General features: G+C 35.2%; 2 protein-coding genes and 1 non-coding gene across 3 annotated transcripts; all 3 read left to right on the top strand.

Moving 5' to 3' along the window:
• The first annotated feature begins 267 nt into the window (after positions 1-267).
• LOC115229946 lies at positions 268-750 on the top strand. Its single transcript, XM_029800201.1, has one exon. The coding sequence runs from the start codon at positions 268-270 to the stop codon at positions 748-750; it is 483 nt and encodes a 160-aa protein (XP_029656061.1).
• Positions 751-2,333: 1,583 nt separating this feature from the next.
• On the top strand, positions 2,334-2,404 carry Trnag-ucc. Its single transcript has one exon. It is a non-coding gene; the product is annotated as a tRNA-Gly (tRNA).
• A 15,288-nt stretch (positions 2,405-17,692) lies between these two features.
• LOC115229945 lies at positions 17,693-18,589 on the top strand. Its single transcript, XM_029800200.1, has one exon. The coding sequence runs from the start codon at positions 17,693-17,695 to the stop codon at positions 18,587-18,589; it is 897 nt and encodes a 298-aa protein (XP_029656060.1).
• The last annotated feature ends 1,242 nt before the right edge of the window (positions 18,590-19,831 follow it).

Raw genomic sequence — 19,831 nt, 5'->3', positions numbered from 1 at the left:
ACGTGATTTACAAAATAAATTTTTTTCAGAACAAAATTTAGCCATCAGCAAAAGCACTGTTCATCGATGTTTAAAACAGTTTCACTACACACTTAAAATGATAACTATTGCACCAGAAGCAAGAAATACTCTTAGGACGTTGGAATTAAGATTCGAATATGCTACGCAGTTCAATAAAAAATTACTTGAAATCGATGACAAAAAATTATTTTCATTGATAAAGTTGGATTTAATACATCATCAAGAACTAAAAAAGGGAGAGCAAAAATGGGTTCAATTCCATATTTAGTCACCGCCTCTGTAAGAAGCAGAAATTTTTCCGTTATTGCTTCCATGAATAAATATGGAATGATCATGAAAGAATTACACAATGGACCAATAAATAAAGAATTTTTTGTGAATTACATTGTTAACTTAAAATCTGCGTGTATTGACAATGGAATTGAATCCCCAGTTTTTATTATGGACAACGCTAAAATACACCACTACAAACTGTTAAAATCAAAAATGAGTGAATTAAATCTGGAAATTTTATATCTATTACCATATTCACCATTTTTAAATCCAATTGAAAATGTTTTTTCAAAATGGAAGAATCATATAATCAGAGGAAATGCAAAAAAAGAAAATGAATTGTTTATTTTAATTAATGAGGGCTTTGAATCAATTACAGAAAATGATTGTAATGGATTCATTCGAAATATGTTACATTATGTAGCAAAATCATTGCAAAAAGAACTGATCCATTAGAAATTGATTAAACTTAATGATTCTTTTGTCTCATTAATTTTGCTATCTTTTTCGGCTTTCCTTTTTGAATAAATAATAATTCATTCATAGAGCTATAAACAAAAATCTATATTAGTAAAACGAGTATATTTCTAAATAATAAATTTTTAAGAATTGGGCAAAATTGCTTGAAAAAATGGCGAAATTGCTTGAAAAAGTGACGGAATTGCTTGGAAAAGTAGCGAAAAAGTGTGGAAAACCCTATATTCTCCTCATCATTTTTTATTTCATTTTCAGTAATTATATTTTTAGTTATGTTATCCAAACTCTCCAATTCATTATTCACTAATAACAGTGTTCGAAAAACGACTTTCATTAATTTTCTTCCAACAATTAGTAATTAATTCAGAGAGTATTTGTTGCTATGTCACTGGCTTTGATTATCATATATCTATATTCAAAGCTGTTTTCTAGCAAATTGATTAAAATACAATCATTTTTCATAGACTTCATTGGCATTAAAAAATATTGATTTTTTCTATTCAATAGTTTAAAAAATCTTTAATAGTTAGTAACAAAAAAAAAAGATGACAGAAATAAAAAAAAAGTTAGTAATAGTCAAATTTCTATCCAATATCAATAGTACAAAATTGAGTGAGATATCTACAAATGATTTTTATTATTTTTCTAATTCCTAGTCGTTCTAATGGAAAAATCGGGTCAGCGAATCTCAAATAATTATGGCCTTTAAAAATTTCTGAGTTACTTTGGACAAAATAGGTGAACTGATTATCTAGAATGACGATGAGATTCGTACAAATTAAGACCGAATTATTATAAAAAACTTCCCAATCAAGATTTATTAAAGCCAGAACAACATTTTGAAGTAAAACCAATTCTCGCACAACATGCCTTCAATAATAGAATTGCCTCTTCGCATTTATCCTGGTCATAATTATTTCCTAGTTAACAGTCAATGTTCTCTAATTACTCTGCAGACACTTTTGGATGTCACATGCGAGTGACTGACACAGTTCAGGCATTTAATCTCAATTAATTAATATTTTTATTTTAAATTAATTAATCAGCTTTATTTTTCTTATACAAAATTTCAGTTTTTGATTCGTGAGAAAGACCTTAGTTTTTGTTCACAATCGTCACATATAATATTCGAGGGCCCTCATCTCTATTCCGGAGGAAACGATTGTCAGAGGATTTGTCTCGTCACAAAATTGACATCTGGAAATTGGTAGTGGCAGGTGATCTGGATGATGGTCAAACGAGGGACAGGAACAAAGTGGCGTTTGGAAGGATGGCTCAAGCGAAACTCTTTTAGGACTACGCCAAAGAAATTTATATCTGAAACTCTTAAAATTAAATCACAAACAAATTGATCAAAAGTAATCCTTTATTGAAAATAACACTTTTATAATGTGAAAACGACTTTTATAATGTGTAAGCAGAAATATTCACATCTCGACTGCTTCTATCAAACGACTTTTTAAATATAGAAAACCTAACGAGCGGTCTCACATTAATCTTATACATTTTATAATTTATAAATGAGGCGAAATCTATTCTATAATTAATAGTGTTATACAAATGCGCCAGTTGTATAACGGTATTATACCTGCCTTCCAAGCAGGCGACCCGGGTTCGACTCCCGGCTGGCGCATTTTTACAATTTTCATTTTTCTTTATTTTTTAATTAAAAATTAAAAACAGAAACATATTAAGGAACAAAATTAGATGCTAGCAAGGGTAAGTGGAAAAGCTCAAAGAATACTTTTTAAATAACAGTTTCTGCGAAGCACGGCGACCGAGATTTGCTGGAAGAGCCAGCTCGTCTCCATCCGATCCTTTGTTTTTGAGGAAGTTCTCCTACCAATGTCAGTGAGGAATTAAGTTGCGGCCTTGCCGACGATTCCTGAGGTTTCGAAGGCAGGGGGCTAAAACTTAAAAAAGTTAGGAATACACAAATATTTCGGTCTTGTGACATTGCTGCATGATCACTGGCGTAGCCCAAGTTACTGCAGGTCTTGCGTAGCATCGTCGCCGAATAAAATAAACGGGGGTGGCGTCCCAAACCAGGAACTTGGCTTCCCTGAAAGGAAAAGTCGAATTTAATAAAATAGCAATATCGTATTTCAAATGAGTACACAATTAATTTTTCTTAATAAACCTTATCCAACAAAATAATACAAGATCGATGTCACGATATTTTCCAAACGGAGTCCCTCAAGGCTCATTCCTTTCACCAGCTCTTTTTAACTTATTCTTATCGGATCTCCCGCTACCAAACGACAAAGACTCAATAGTATCATACGTTGACGATATCGTAATTGCTACTCGGAGCCGTGAGGTGATCACGGCGAGTACAAAACTGCAGAACTACCTTTACAATCTTGAAAGTTGGCTCTCGTTAAATCGACTATCAACGAGTCCTGAAAAATCGGTCACCACGCTTATGACTTCAGCAAGGAAGCTTGGGAAAATGGTGGTGAACATGTATCTAAACAACATGGAAATCCCGTTTAAAAAATTCCAGAAAATCCTCGGCGTGACTTACGATAGTCATATGTGTTTTCCCAACAAGTTGAAAATGTTACTACTAGCTGCATGAAGAAACTGAACATCTTAAAAGTTTTTCTCCGAAAATGCAAACAATGGATCAGCTTCCCCGCACGCCAATCAATATACCGGCAATTCATCGAACCCTGCCTTAGTTATGCTTGTGAGGCGTGGGGAGGGTTTATCAGTGGAACGAACCGCGTTAAAATCGAAAAAACTCAAGAAATCTTCCGAAAAGCACTACAAGGACCGAATGAACATCTATTCATCGCCCCATTTAATGAAATCTTTGGAAGAAACCTCGGGGCTACAGGCCCTAAAACTCCATTACCGCGCCCTCACAGAAATTGTGCCGGGACAAGGGAGGAGCACCGGGCAAAGTTGAGGCTCCTCCTCAGAGAAGCCGGGATCACCTGATTAATTAGTTTTATGTTTTGGACGGTGATCTTGGTTCTAATAATAATAATTATACCAACAACGTAGGCAGTCAAGTCTTCCCAAAGAGCCTTTTTTCCCCAAAAAATCAACTAATTTTCTGAATTAAAAGGGGTGTTTAAGAGATGAACTTTAACGCTGTGGCTTTCCAGTAGGTAAAATAGCTATAATTATGGTTTTAAACATAATTTTATGCCATTAACCGATGTTTACTGTAAATAATTCACGTCAGTCTATTAAGAGAACTTTTGCTGAAAGATGATGCAGAATATTATCAGGGGCTTAATAATCACCAAATATACCAATTAATAACAGTATAAAAATGAAAAAGCAAAATTGACTCCGGTCTGTTACCACTGTCTCTAGTTAAATTCACTGACCATCAAATTTACTGACCAGTATTTATTAAAAAGGTTTACTGTCTGATTATTTTCCTGATATTTTTACAAAAATACATCCATCTTTTTAAACTATTGAGTTTTTATCAAAAAATAAATATTTAGTATCAAGACTTAAGGCTATCGAAAAAGGTAATAGACTTTAGAATTTAATCCAAATTATATAAAAGCTTATCTTTGAAGACAAATGAAAAAAATGAAAATTAAAAGATTCTTTAAAGACTAAAAAAAGTGTTGGAACTCGAAAACCAACTAGCTTTCAGAAAAAAATTTTGAATTCTAGTCTCCAATTAAAATCAGGAACGAGCAGTTAACAATGAAAACAATAAGTTGGTAGGAATTTATGAATATAGATTTTAAATCATATATGTACAAAGTACGCCTAAGATGAGCTTATTGGCTGTTTCGTATTTTAATCATAAAACTGATGAAAAATTCTCTTTTTTGACTTCTGCAAATTGCAGAATATAATCAATAATTGTTGAGTGTGAGCAGAACTGTTTAATAAAGTGAATACTCATAAATTCGCCATATTTAATTTTGTAATTTTTTGCTGCGAATTTGAAAAATTGAAAATTTCAGAATATAATCAATATTTTTTGAGTGTGAGTAGAAGTGCTTAAAACAGTGAATACTCATAAATTCTCGATATTTGGTTCCATAATTTGTTGCGGCAAATTTGAGAAATGGCATTGATAGTCATAATTTTTGAAACAACATGGCATTTTGACTTTCCAATTAAAGCAGGCTTTAGTTTGTGGTTTCCTGATATATTTGCACACGACATAACAGATACCGATCTTTAAAACCTTTATATTCTCCAAACTGAGTTGCGTCATGCTTTTTGAAAATTTATTATTTATCAATGTTTTTTTATTTTTCACTTAAAAATTTCGAAAAATGGTGGCGAATTCAGATTAAAACTAGAATTTTCTAAAAAAGATGAATCTAAGAATTGGCGAATTTAAGAATGGCAATTTTCGGGGTATTTGCTGTACGTTTATCAGTTCTGACGCTTGTCAGTTGATAGTTCTCGACTATAATTATAAATTTTGGAAGAAGTATGTTATCGGTAACAAAATTTTAGAGAAACTAATATAAAATCAATTGTTTATTTAGGGAGTAGATTCACTAAACTCCTTGACAAAATCATAAAATTTAATCTTTATTTAACGAATATAAATTTCAGAGATTTTTAATCTAATTAGTTGAAACAAAATATAATTGGTGAATATGGAGACCCATTCCTTTTCCCACCACTCAATAATTGATAAAATAAATCCGATTAAGCTAAAACTTTTGAGGGTGCCTGAAAGAATTGAGCATGTGAAAAGTAATTTTTTAATATAAAGCATGGGAAATACAAATGTTGACAAAATTTTATAAAATAAACAAAAGGAATCATTAAAAAATTTAAAAAAATCAAACAACATCAAGGACATTATTTAAAGTGAATTGTCCTTTTCAATTGCAACTAAAAATTAATTTTTTGATAAATAAAGTAGCTACTTGTTGACCCGTATTGATAGCTTATCCCTGCATGTGGTTCATCAGATAAATAGAGATATTAATGCTATTGATTTAAGTTAAAAAACGCTGTGAGAAAAGTAATAAAATAACTTTCGACGATAGAATTTGTTTTTTTCATGATTATAAAATATCAAAAATTGAAAAACGAAACAAATAAAGATCAAACAAATAAAGTATATCTATGAATATTAATCATCATTAAGGAAAACATTATACCTGTTTTCCTCCTCTCAAAAAAAGTTCAAAATGAGCTTAAAAAAGTAATAACATATACAACGTGTCTTCTTTGCCATCACAGTGTTGTTGTTGACGAACGTACAAGAATGGTTGTTTGCTGGTTCTGCAAACACAGATTTTGCAGATTCTGTCATTCTGGCAATCATTTCTACCGTACCTTGATCAAATGTCATTTGTAATATTATGAAGTTGACGCTATATTATACAATATTTTCAAATTTAAAATGAAATAAAGTATTTTCTTGTAATGTAAATATACATTAAAAACTGGAAAAATAGAATCAGTCAGTAAAAAATGATTGATTAAAAATGTAGTCACACTGTATTAAAACGGCAAATCCAATGGAAACTGATAACTTAGTAAACTGATAATTTTATTTTTGATAGACAAAAGTCAACAATACACATGAATTTATTAACAAAAGGTATTGGAGTAATTATATTTATCTGATAATTTTGAAAATTACTATTGAATATATATAGGTCATTAATGATACTTTGTATATTATCATACAGCAAAACAATAAACAATTCTGATCTTACCCAAATAACTCAATTTTGAACGATTATTAAGAATTTACTACAAAATATGAGGTGAATAGTGTTTTTATTCACCTCTCTATACCTCAAGATTGCACATTCATTAAAGCTCTGTTTAGAATGAAAAATCATTGTTTAAATAGCCATAAAAATCGTTTTAAATAAATTGGTGTTTGAAATAAAGTCTTTTCTGTAAAGGCCTAATTTCATAGATTTTTTATTTTATGGCATGTTAACTTTTTCCGAAGCTGCTTTATACTCTTGGATTTATAAATTTTCTGTTTTCTAGAAAATCCATTAAACTCTTTGCATATAATTCATTCTGCAATTAAATTGCTTAAAATATGATACAATGGAATTAGAATGTGATTTGATGCATCAATTTTATATAAAAATTATAAAACTATTAAAACTAGCCAGTTTGGTATTTATATAAACAATGAGATTTTCATGCATGCAGAAATTCAATGTTTTCGTTGTCAGCAGTTTGGACACATTGCTCGGTTTTGCAAAAACTTGGAAAAGTGTTTACATTGTTCAGGACCACATAGAAGATCGGAATGTAAAGAACCATGTGATTTGAGAAAATGTGTTAATTGTGGATCGACTACACATCTGGCAAATTATGGAGGCTGTCCGAAGGCATTAGAAGCTCGTCGTGAGAAGATGAAGAAATTTGTGAAGAAGCCAAGAATCTCACATAAAGAAGATAAAGAACCTGCCAGATTAGGAAATAATAATATTCCAAAGAAAGCTAAACTTGATTTTCTAAATGGACGGACAAGTTGGAATACTGCAGCGGTCGAAAAGAAGGCAGAAGATGCTATTACACAGACAGAAGAACCTGCAGAAGAAAACAAAAATAAAATCTCAACACAGATGATAAGTACGAAATGTCAACTAGATTACTCACAAAATTTGGAGAAATTAGAAAAAAGCATTATAGAAGTAACAAAAACAAAAAAGGATACGAAGCTTTTACTGGATTTGGTGGCGATTCTAAGAAAAGGGATCAGCCACCAAAAAAATCAAAAAAATCAGAAGTAATCAGGATAACCCTGATCAATGCCCGCTCTCTTAGAAAGCGGGCCTCAGAGCTGACTGCATTGGTCAGCACAGTGTACAAAGATCAAGAAGGGTAGTTCCTTTAAACTCAATGGATTTTCATCAATTGATATTCCATGGAAGGATGGTTCTATTTCTGGAACTGGAACTTCAATTTATTATAGAACTAATTTGAAGACAAAGAGGGCTAGAATTATTGAAGAAGATGTATGTGAACTAGTCAGCGTTCAAATACAAACAAATATTGGATGGATAACAATTGGAGGTATTTATTCGAAGAAATTACGTGAATACCCATGGATTATTGATGAATTCTTTAACAAAAACGTGAATCCGATTTTAGTTGGGGATTTGAACTCGAAGCATGTTGATTACGGGTGTGTTACAACAAATCAAGATGGAAAATGTCTTGTAAAGTGGATGAAATCAGGAGAACTGAAAATATTGACGTCGGCAGAAATAAATCACTATGCAACTTATAGTGGTGATAGACTTGGACTGTTCATAATGCCTCAAAAGATGAGTGAAATGTGCAAATACTGGAGATATAAAAAAACTCTGGAAAATTGGAGTATCTCGGAGTATCGATAGACCGAAGAGGATCTTTTAAAGATCATATCAAAACACGAAGAGAGAAAGCTACAGGAATGTTGAAATCCTTAACTCGATTTCATTTGGAGCCTGAAACTTTCCTTTTTGTGTATTCTACATGTATTGAGCCATTCTTGATATATGGCTATCAAGGATGGTATAGGTCCGAAGAAAGTAGCATTTTTGTGAAAAAGTTGGAAAATACCAGAAGATTTGCTATTAAATTGGCATTTGGATTGAACTTAAATTCAAAAATCGAAGATGCTTCTGACGCTAAAGTCAGAAAGATAGAAGATTTGTTACGTCACTTATGGAAATTATGATGTAATTCTTTAGGGTATATGCGAAGAAGAGACATGTGGTGTCTCATAAAATGACCCTATACAATGAAATCAAACCCACTTTAATTAGTTTCTTGTTCTGTTCTTGGCTTTCTTCCTAACTTTAATTAATGGGTTTGTTGGGAAATAAAACTTGTCTTGTCTTGTCATGCAGATTTAAAATATCATGAACAGAAAAAACATGTAATATGAAACCTCTCGAATTTGCTGCTTCTCAAATCCGACGTTTTTTGAACCCGCTTGTTTTAATCAAAAATTGGAAATTTCTTATGGATGATTCTCAAATCTGCCTGTTTCTCTAATCTGCTCTTCAAGTATTATTTTTTATCTAATTGTATGTTAAATTAATTAAAATTTTAAAATTTTTATTGCCCGCTAAATTGTATTTTGTGATGCGTGCTTGTGTCAGACTTTTTATCTACGAAAAAAATTCTATACTACGATATGTTTTGACAACCCATAGATTTCTGCATCTCAAATGTGTGAGTCAAGACTGAAATTATGCGAAAAAGTTAAAATATTGCGGATTTGTTGTTCATTTTGGCGAAAAAGTTTGTATTTGACCATTTTGGGTATAAAATTATGTTTTGTAAAATTAACTTAAATGTCTAATCCATTTTCATAAAATATGACATTTTGAATGTGCAATAATTTTCTAACAAATAACGGGTCATTGTAAAAATACTTCTAATTTTATTTCGTCGTCTAAAAACTATTACTTGTGGCATAGGTTTTTCTATTTTTAGTTTTCTGTAAAATCGACAGCTTTTGAAACATCCAGCTTTGATTTAAGTTACTTGATTCTGCTGTCTCTTCTGTAAATGACACGATATGCTAGTAAAAATCTTTTTCACGTACAAAGTGACAGGAGAATTTGTGGAGAGATAATTCATAATATGTCGCGAGCGCAGCGAGCGACCACTCAATTTCTAGATCCGATCAATCAAAAAATCTATAAATTGACAAATACCCAGGAATGGAATGGAAAGTTTTATTGTAAGCAAATCAGAGACTTAGTGTAAAGGTTGGACGAGGTTAAACGAGACGACTGCAAGGACAGTCGAGCTCTACCGAGATTCGTCCTAAGAGAGTATACGAACCGGCCTTTGATTAGAGTCACTCTCTGATTGAGTTACATGAGCCTGTATGCTTCTGAGCTTTCTGGGCATCTGAGCCCGTATGCTTCTGAGCTTTCTGGGCTTCTGAGCCTGTATGCTTCTGAGCTTTCTGGGCTTCTGAGCCCGTATGCTTCTGAGCCTGTATGCTTCTGAGCTTTCTGGGGTTCTGAGCCTGTATGCTTCTGAGCTTTCTGGGGTTCTGAGCCTGTATGCTTCTGAGCTTTCTGGGCTTCTGAGCTTTCTGAGCTTTCTGAGCCCTTCTGAGCCCCTATACTCTAAATACCCAGGCTTGTATTTGGGATTAAATATATTCGATAACAAAATTTAAAATCGATGCCAAAGCAGAATGAGCTTTAAAACCGATTTCATAAATAAAAATAATATTTAAAATTTATAATTGATATTTTAGAATAATGAGAAAAAATCTAAATGCTTCATAATTTATAAAAATGTCAAAACAAGAATCTTCTGAAGGAGCAAGCCTGTCTGCACAGTTCATTTTTGATTAGAAGACCTAATTTTAGAGATTAAAACGAAAAAAATAGCAATGAGATCTGTCAAATTATTACCCCCCTCACAACCTAAACCAAATTAGCGTCAGTATTCATTGATTTTACTTTTTCTATTAAGGTCTACTTATAAATTATTTTAGGGATTCAATGGAAAACTTAAGTTATTTCAATTTTAATTTTTAATCATGTTAAAATTTTAAATAATTTAATAAATGAAATGAGCGAAAATGATTATCATAATTTAAGCTGCTGATGATCGAGAAGACGTTGCCCCTCAGGATCGCAATGGATATTCTTTGGAACAACCATTGCTTCTCCCGAGGCTCTCTCCGTCTTCTCGAGATCTAAATATATTTGTTGATGATAGGCTTGTTAGGTGTCAAAGTCGCGTCTAGCGCTCGGTCGCGCGCTGCGCTCGCGACATAATATTTGTAAGCAATGGCAACATACAATTTGTTTTTCAATTATCGAAGAAAAAAAACTTCGATCCATTTTTGCTATCATTGTTTCAAAGTCATCTTAATATCATGAAGTTGAGGAAATTCGAGTGGACACAACTATTTCTACGGATACGGGTGTTTCAAATAATAAACCAGATATTTTTGTCCATGACAAGATGAGGAATACAATTACACTCATTGAAGTTGGGATTACCTCACAGAATTGCCTAAAGCAAGTTGAAGTGGAAAAGTTCCACAAATATGACTTTTTGGCAAATGAATTAGGGGCGATTCATCGGGCTAAAGTGAAGATGATCCCTGTTGTACTTACTTGGAATGGAATTGTCTCAAGATTCTTCAAAAGTCATCTGGATTTTATCGCAGTGGAAGACAGAGTGAAGGCATATATCCAAACACTCGTTTTAAGAAAAACATTGGAGAGTATGCAGGTGGAGACAAGACATGGAATATCGGTTCCCGAAGAGGAGCAAGCAGTGATTGAGTGTCAACCGAAAGATTTTTCTGAATCAGGAATACGAGTGGACGAGGACCTCTATGTACCGACCATGATAGTTGGGCATAAGAGACGAAGATTATCCTAAAAAGAATATAGATGCTTAAAAAATGCTATTATAAATTTTTATTGCGGGAACGGGATCCTCGCTTTACTACAAAGCCGACATTGTTGTAAAGAACTTGAGGATCCTTGAAGAGAACCGATGGGAACTGATCGCACTAGAACTCCTAACTTCCATTGGATGGATAACAATCGGTGGAATGTACTCGAAGGACCTCAGAAACTACCCTGAAGTGATCAGGAAGTTCTTTGAGGATAATGAGATGGCCATTCTTGCGGGAGATCTCAACGCCAAAAATACCGCTTATGGATGCGAGACCTCTAACCAAGATGGTCGGGCTTTACTGAGGATCGCGAGGAAATATGACCTTAATGTCTGGACTTCTGAGGAACTTAATCATTTCTGCTTCAGTGGAGGTGATCGCCTCGGACTATTTCTTTCTTCCGCGTCTGTGAGCCCTTTTTGCGACAGGCCCCGGATAGAAATGCGGACTGGGAGTGACCATCTGCCCCAATCAATGTTGTTGCGGACATCTACGGAGTTGGTATCAGATCTCTTCACGGGATACGACTTGTCCCCTGTGCAATGGCCCATGTTCGCCATATTCATGGGTGCAGCTTTGGAACCTCTCTCCCACATGCATCTGTCCACGAGTGAAAGTATTGATCATCTCGATATGGCCATACGAAAGCATGTGGTGGCCTTTCTGGACAGATTCGCTTCTAAAAAACATATGAAATCCCAGGGATCTTGCGCGAAGAGGTCCGAAACTAGACTATCTGAGCTAGTCAGAGACAAGGCGCGACTGGAAAGCAAAAGAAGGAGGTGTTTTGAATCGGAGGACTCTGGAAGTCTAAAGGCCCGAATCAACACCCTGAAGAGTCGGATCGACGAGCTGACTAAAGCTAACACAGATGAGGCATGGAAGAGAGAATGCTTAAAACTCAACAAGAAAAATCCTAAATTCTGGAAACTATACAAAATAATGAACGGGACGGAAGCGAAAGGAGAAGAAATCATTCTTAAATCGGTGGATGGAGGCTTTGTTCCTTCTGAGGAAGTCCCGGAGGTCTTCCGCCAGCAGCTAGCAGGAATTCAGGAGGTGGACCCTTCGTCTATCCTGCCTCTGAAAATATTCGAGGAGTCGACCCGAAATTCCCGCTCAAAACTTGTTTTGGATGGACCCTTGTGCAGAGAAATAACCACGGAAGAGACGTTCGAAGCAATCAGAGGTTGCAAGAACAACGCTCCTGGATTTGACTTCATCCCTATGGAGGTGTTCAAAAAGGCACCCGGATGCTTGCTTCGTATTCTGGTGAAACTATTCAATGCCAGTTGGGACAATGGTCACGTCCCACCTAGCTGGAAACGAACAATCGTCCGAATGATCCCAAAACCTGGAAAACCAAATACGCAGGCAGGAAGTTATAGGCCAATTAGCCTTATCTGCACAACGTCGAGGATAATGGAAAGAATTATTTTAAATCGTTTATCGACTTACGTGGAACAAAATAATATACTCGCGGGGGAACAATGGGGTTTTAGACCTGGTCGATTAACCGGTCACTGTTTCTCGCTTCTTGAGGAAGAACTGACTCGGGCCAAACAACATAAAGCCTGCCTAACGGCGGTCTGCCTGGACGTCTGCAAGGCCTTTGACAGTGTCTGGCACTTGGGGTTGTTAGATAAAGTAGCGGAGTTGGGTGCTGGGCGAAAAACTGTCGGATGGCTTAAGGACTTCTTGTGCGAGAGAAAATCGTTCATTCGTTGTGGAAATTTGCTATCGAAGGCCGTGAATCTGAGGAGAGGTGTTCCTCAGGGATCGGTTCTCAGCCCCTTGCTCTTTAATATATTTCTGGCCGACGTCCCGAAACCACATTTTCCTACGAGCAGACTAATTATCTACGCAGACGATATCTTGGTTACGGATGTCTCGATGTGGGGACCCCGACACAGAAGAAGGCTGTCCTGGAGCAGACTAGAACCGTACTTGGAGGAACTTGAAATCTGGTGCAATGGTAAAGGCTTGAATCTCGCTCTGGACAAAAGTACCATTTGTTGGATTTCAATGGGTCGTGACAAAAAACCGACTTTCGAGGATTATGGGAACCTGATTATATCGAAGAACCTACGTTACCTGGGAGTAACTATAGACCCCACCGGGTCATACAAACCCCATGTGCATGCAAAGCGGAAACAAGGAGCGAAAATCCTAAAAGGACTGAGGCGTTTTTGTCTAAGCGCAGAAACGTTTCTACACATCTACCAAACTTGTGTTCAGCCACTAATAATCTATGGCTCGGAGGGCTGGTACCAAACTGATGAAAGGGACCTTCTAATCGCCAAACTCGAAAAAACCAGACGATTTGCCATCAAACTGGCATTCGGCCTGGAGCTCAGCAGTCCGCTGGAAGACCTGCATGAGCGGAGTGTTGACACGATTGACGCGATCCTGGCAAAAACTCGAACTCGCTGAGGGAGATAAGACAGTCTCCTGGGGCAAAACCGAAGTTGAGACCTTCGTGGCTCTCGTTATCAAGCCCCCTAAGCTCTAATTCCTCGGCCACTTTTCTTTTGGACCTATTGTAATAAATAAACCATATTCATTCATTCATAAATTTTTATTACTCAATAAAATTCTATAATTAAAAAATCTCTCTTGAATGTCAAAGTGTGATTTTTTAGTGATTTATAGGATTTGAAAAATTATGAATGCATCCACCGATCTCTTGGTTCATTATACGCAAAGGCTGTTAAAGTTAATTATAAAATGTCATCGCTTAGGATATCTGTCTATTTCGGCGTATTCTTATGGCGGCAACTGAAACACGAGAAATAAATTCAACTGCTATTAATGAGCGCTTTGGTGTGAATTCGTGATAAGAATTGGTCTTAGTTAAAAAACTTAAAAAGTGTCAAATTATAAAAAGAAATGACCCACCGACTCAAAAGTACATATTGAGTAATGAAAATCTCAATACTTCTAACAGAGTGATAGCGGGGTTGGAAAGCATTTCCGTAATGAAGTCTTTTAGTGTTTATCAAAGCCACTTTTATATTTTTATAATAAAACTGTTTTATCCTAAAATTATGATTAATTTTGAGATGATGTGTGGTTTCTATTATTTTTTGGATTAAAATAACTATTTTAGAAAAAATATTTCTTCAAACGAGATTAGGATAATTTTTTAACTGATAAATTTACATGAATTAAATTTGTCAAAATAAAACTGAGGAGACAAGTATAATTTAAAAGAACAACTTTTCCATTTGAAACAAAATAAAACAATCTTTTTCAATTAAAACTTTATTCACAAAGAATGAAGTTTAAAAAAACACCAAGATGGGATGAAAAGATTTTTTTGTACGAAAAAGCCTCTTGTCAGGGACGTTAATGCTCCGAGACTTGTTCAAACTCCTCTTGCCCTCGTCGACGACGGCTATCGGACATGCCTGTTTTCTAGTCAAAGCTTGAAAAAAATCAAAGTACGCTCTAAAAGCAGGCTACTGAAACCATGTGCATTGCGTCAATCAGTGCAAAGAGAAACTCATTGGTTTCCCCTATTTGAAGAGCTAAAATTTGGATAAGTTGATAAGATACTCACGATGTTTGATGCTGTTTACTGTTTTTGGGAATGGAACAATCTATTGGCTATAAAATTAGAGCATGAGTGGCTTATTGGTTATAAAATGCTTTTCTGTCAAATCTGGCCAGTAATAAGCAACGACGCCAACATTTCATGACCTTGTTTCCAACTAGGCGACTTTGAAGGACGGAAGGAGTTTCCTACGTTTCTGCAAGGAACCAGAAAATCTATCAGATAAAGGGTGATCTAGGCAGAGGAATTCAGGTCTGTCAATAAAAAATGCACTCCAATTGAATTCCTCTGCAGACAAAGACGTAGACAACCAAGAACTGTTGGAGAGAATTCGAAGAAAATTGAAAAGCTGGATCGGTTAATCAAGTTAGCTTCACTTTCTTTCTTGGTAATCCTGGGTTAGAATAAATCTTTTGTTAATTTCTGAAAGAGCTAATACAGTGCATCCCAGAAAGATAAATAATAATCCTATTATTATAAAGAATGATCCTAATATTATAAATACAAATCCCAAAAAGATAAATAACGATCCCAATATTATAAATAATTCATATAAAATTCAATGTTAATGTTAACAAACTGTTAATTTCAATAAATTATATTATTGATGTATCCATATATTAATTGCCACATATGATCGAAATAGGAGGTAAAATTAAAATTTTCCAAATTATCAGCAACTTTCTTAATGTTTTCTTAGAGCTGATTTCTTGTTGTTGCTTTCGGACGAATTTTATTTAAATCATTTTTAATTTTTGCAAATAAATGTTCGATGGGATTTAATTAGAGCCATCTGTTTTCAATTCACATTAGAGCCATCTGTTTTCAATTTTTGTTATTTTTAGTCTTTTTTGATATAGTATAATACAATTTGAATACAATCTGCGATTCTAGTTTTGTAAAGAGGTTCATCATTTTTGTTTCACAATCGTTCCGGTTTTTTGAGCGCCAAATTTTCAAAGTATCAAAAATGAAGAGGTGTAGAAAAAACCAAAAGTAAAAAAAACTTGCTTTGATTTTCTATAAATTTATGTTTAATTTAATACATCTCTGATTTCCGTGTTTTTAATTCATGATTACTTAGCTGTCCAGGACAGAATGTACGAAGCATAATTTTTCATTTCCTGAGGACTTTTCCGAGTCGTAAAAAGTAACTTTCACATAACAATGATGTAAAAAATCAATATTATTTTTGTTAATTATTTAGAAAAATAATCAGCGATCTTATAGTTGTTTGATGAAACATCTTACTTTAGAATTTTCTGCCGAAAATAACGATTTTAGAATTAGGCAGATATTTTCAATGTAATTTCTCTTTTTTAAAAAATAAGATATATTCCATTTTAATGTCTACATTTTATTATAAAGAGGAAAAAGTCCGAAAAAGTTCGATCTGCAAATTAAAGAACGGTTAGATCCAGCCAAGCGGATAGCTGATCGAGATCCTCTGTCTCAGCCAAGTTTGGCTCTTTTTTTGATTAAAAATCTTATAGCCATAAATATTTTTGTCCCATTTTTTGCTTTAGTATGTTTTGAAGTTGCTCTTCAATTTCTTTGTACATTAGCGATTATCTATTTTTTGTATTTAGTAATATCTAGTTCCGTTATTTTCGAAGTTCCCCTATATTTTCAGGGTTACTTGAGTTTTGTATTCTTAGCCTCGGGTCTTTATGCTTTTCTAAAAGTAAGCATATCTCGTTATTGTAAAATTTGAGTTGTTTTGGATCCAACAACATTTAGAGCTGTGCACTCCATTTCATATCGTATTTCCAAGGATTTGTCGTGACAATTTCGTCGAGTGCTTCTTGTAGTCTATTTGCGTATTCCCGAGAAAGAGAAGCAGAGTGAGCGGATAGGAATTCCGGAATAGGATCTTATACCAAGGCCGCCCCAGCGCACAGGCAAAGATGCCTGGGTCCAGCTTGGATCGTAGAAGGCCAGATTGCAGAGTGAGCTCGTACCGAGTCTGAGGAGATGGTCAAAGTCAGAAAGAAGGTCACCTCTGTAAAAACAGAGTGCACATCTTAACGTGTAAAGGATCTTGGGGGCGGAAAAGTAGTTTCGAAAAAGGAAAAAAGCCTTATGAGACTCGATAGATCTGAGATTTTCCAGACAGTGAGCATTCAAGGGCAGAAGGACCCATAGGAGCACTGAGAATCGTCAGATTCGGTTTTGCTGTAATTCTGACTTGGGCGTGTGGAAGTTGCGACAGTGAACAGACTTGGTTTAAATGAATGTTCACAATTTCGGATTTGTCCGCATTTATAGATAGGGCGATGTCCGAAAGGGAAGAGAGAATAGAGCAAAAAACAACATCGGAAGGACCACAAATGGTTGCGTCATCCAGGTAACAAATGTTAATAGGGGATAAGACAGAGTGGGCAATACTATTAACGCTTACAGCAAAAAGCACGGGCTCAAGGGGATCATCATTAAAATAATTTTTAACAATATTCTATTAAAATAAATGTATTTTAAACAAAATTATTAGGTTAAAAAGTTATAATTATAAAGTTACAAATTTTAACCTTATTATTTTTGATTTAACAAAAACCCGGTGAGGTTGGTGACGCACCTCAAATTACATTAATGTCTTTTTCACCCTTCTCAAACTCTCTGTTCACGCTAGCATCCTTCAACGTTCGAGGGCTGAAGTCTTCGGTCAAAAGGAGGCCACTCTGCCAGGATCTGAAACGATACAACATCACTATCCGCTGCCCGCAAGAGACCAAAGTCAAAGAAGGACTCAACGAACAAAATGCTGACCATGAGCTTATCTTGCTCCCCTCGGACTGTCACCACTACGGAATGGGGTTCGCGGTGGATATCAGACTTCGGGAATATATAAAAAGAATATGGAAAGTGAATGACAGAATCTGCTTAATTCAATTGGAAACTGGATGTAAATCGACAATTACAATTATAAATGTATATGTACCTACTTCTCCAAGAGTCTCTAAAACCCGACGGAACTGGATGACTTTTATAGTTCACTCTCTACGACCCTTATGGAAATATCCACGAGCTATCTACTCTACATAAGCGGAGATTGGAACGTGAAGATCGGAAAAGGGACCAAAGAACTGAGCTTCATGGGTACCCATGGGAGAGGTTGGAGGAACATGTCTGGAGCAACTATGGCCAACTTTGCGAACAATAAAAAATTATTCATTTGCAACACAGCATTCCAACACACTGCAAGGCATATCACGACCTGGATCGGAGAGCGCAGAAACTCAGACGGACATTCAATCAAAATATACAACAAAATTGACGACATACTTTCCCGACAATCACAGAAAGCTTTACTCTGTGACGCCAGAACATATAGAGGAACGCTAACATCGAGTGACCATAAACTATTGGTAATCAAACTTTTCCTAAAGAGAAGATTTTGGATTAACAGAGTCAAAAACAAACACAGAGAAGCCAGATTTGCAGTCGAACTCTTAAGAAACTATCCTGTCTACAGAAATAACTACTCAGCTAAAATATCACAAACCATAGAATCGATAAATCTCAATTTACCTGCTGAAAGTATGTGGAATAAACTCAAAAACAAAATAAAATCAGTGGCGAAACATACGATTGGACAATTCCCAAAACCTTCAAAGGAATACACGACCCTCTCTCATATACAAAAGGATCTACGTATCAAACACATAAATACCCAAAACCAAGTGAAAGCAGCTGAGTTCAAAATTCAAAGAAACAAAATCATGCGAGAAATCAAGAAAAAATGTCAGAAAAACTACGAAACAAGGCTACAAAACCTTGCAAATGAAGTGGGGAAGTACAAAAACGAATCGCAAATGTTTGCATCTGTAAAGATGCTAGCGCGAAAGAAGAAATCGGAAAACCTAACAATTCATGATGAACTCGGAAGAACTATTTACTACAACTAGGAACGCACAGACACTATAGCCGACCACTTTGAAAAATATTTCAATTTCGAAAACGAAGAAACGCTTTACCCTTTCGATGGAGCGCCCAGAAAGCTATCTAAAGAAATTACCTTATCGGAAGTTAAAAAATCTGTGTCCAGACTAAACAACTCAAAAACTCCAAGTCCAGATAATGTTAATGCAGAGCTCATGAAATGAAGAGCTTCAAAAACTTATTGCTTACATTTTGAACAAAACTTTTGAAGAACAATCCAAAATTAACATCGGAATCAGAAAGTTAATCCCCCTACATAAACCCGGGAAGGAAAAAGGAAAGCTAAACAGCTTAAGACCGACCAATCATACTACTCAACTCATTTCGTAAAATTCTATCACTAATTGCTTTGGAGAGAATTAAAGGCCCACTACGTGAATTTATCGGATCCAGCCAAAGTGGGTTCGTCTCTGGAAGATCAACTTCCGATGCTGTTTGGAGCCACAAATGGATGTGTGCTTCATGCCAAAAATATAAAGAAGAGTACCACATAATGGGAATCGACCTATCTAAAGCATTTGACTCAATCAGTAGAATTAAGATGATACAAATATTAACGCCACTACTCGAGGAAGATTGCATCAGAATAATTCGTTATCTACTCTCCTCCACTCAACTATTTATCCAGCTCGGAAACCAGAAATCCAGAGTATTTGAAACAAACAAGGGCACCCCCCAAAGAGACGCCTAACTCCTCCTTTTGGGCGCTCACAGTGCAGGAAATGGAAAATCTGAATTTTTTCCACAGAATGCAGCTGAAATACATCCTAGGAATCTTTTGGTCAAAACGCATTTCAAACAAACATCTCTACTCCAGGTACAATGTACACCCGTTGGACGAAGAAATAAGAAGTAATAGATGGGACTTATTCGGTCACATCCTAAGAATGGACAGGGAAACTCCTGCGATTCCCCTTTCAGCGAATTGCATATTTCCAACACTCTTGGAAAATTTTCCGCGTAGTACTTGATTGCTCAGAGACAGCCTTCCCATTTAGTAACAATAGGTTCAGGAGGTAGTCCTATTTCAGCAAATATTTGCCTTCGACTATCATTCTTTGACAAAGTCCTTTTATAAAGGTAATTAAATTATCCACTACAGGATAATTTAGTCTTATCCTTAAAGCACAATTGTAAATTAAATGTGCAATACATGTTGCTAACAGAGAGTTTGAGAAGGATGAAAAAGACATTAGTGCAATTTGAGG

Source organism: Octopus sinensis, unplaced genomic scaffold, assembly GCF_006345805.1.
Source record: "Octopus sinensis unplaced genomic scaffold, ASM634580v1 Contig13941, whole genome shotgun sequence".
In the NCBI taxonomy this organism is placed as follows: Eukaryota; Metazoa; Mollusca; class Cephalopoda; order Octopoda; family Octopodidae; genus Octopus; species Octopus sinensis.
Note: the sequence above shows the minus strand (reverse complement) of the source record. Positions and strands in the feature narration are given on the sequence as shown.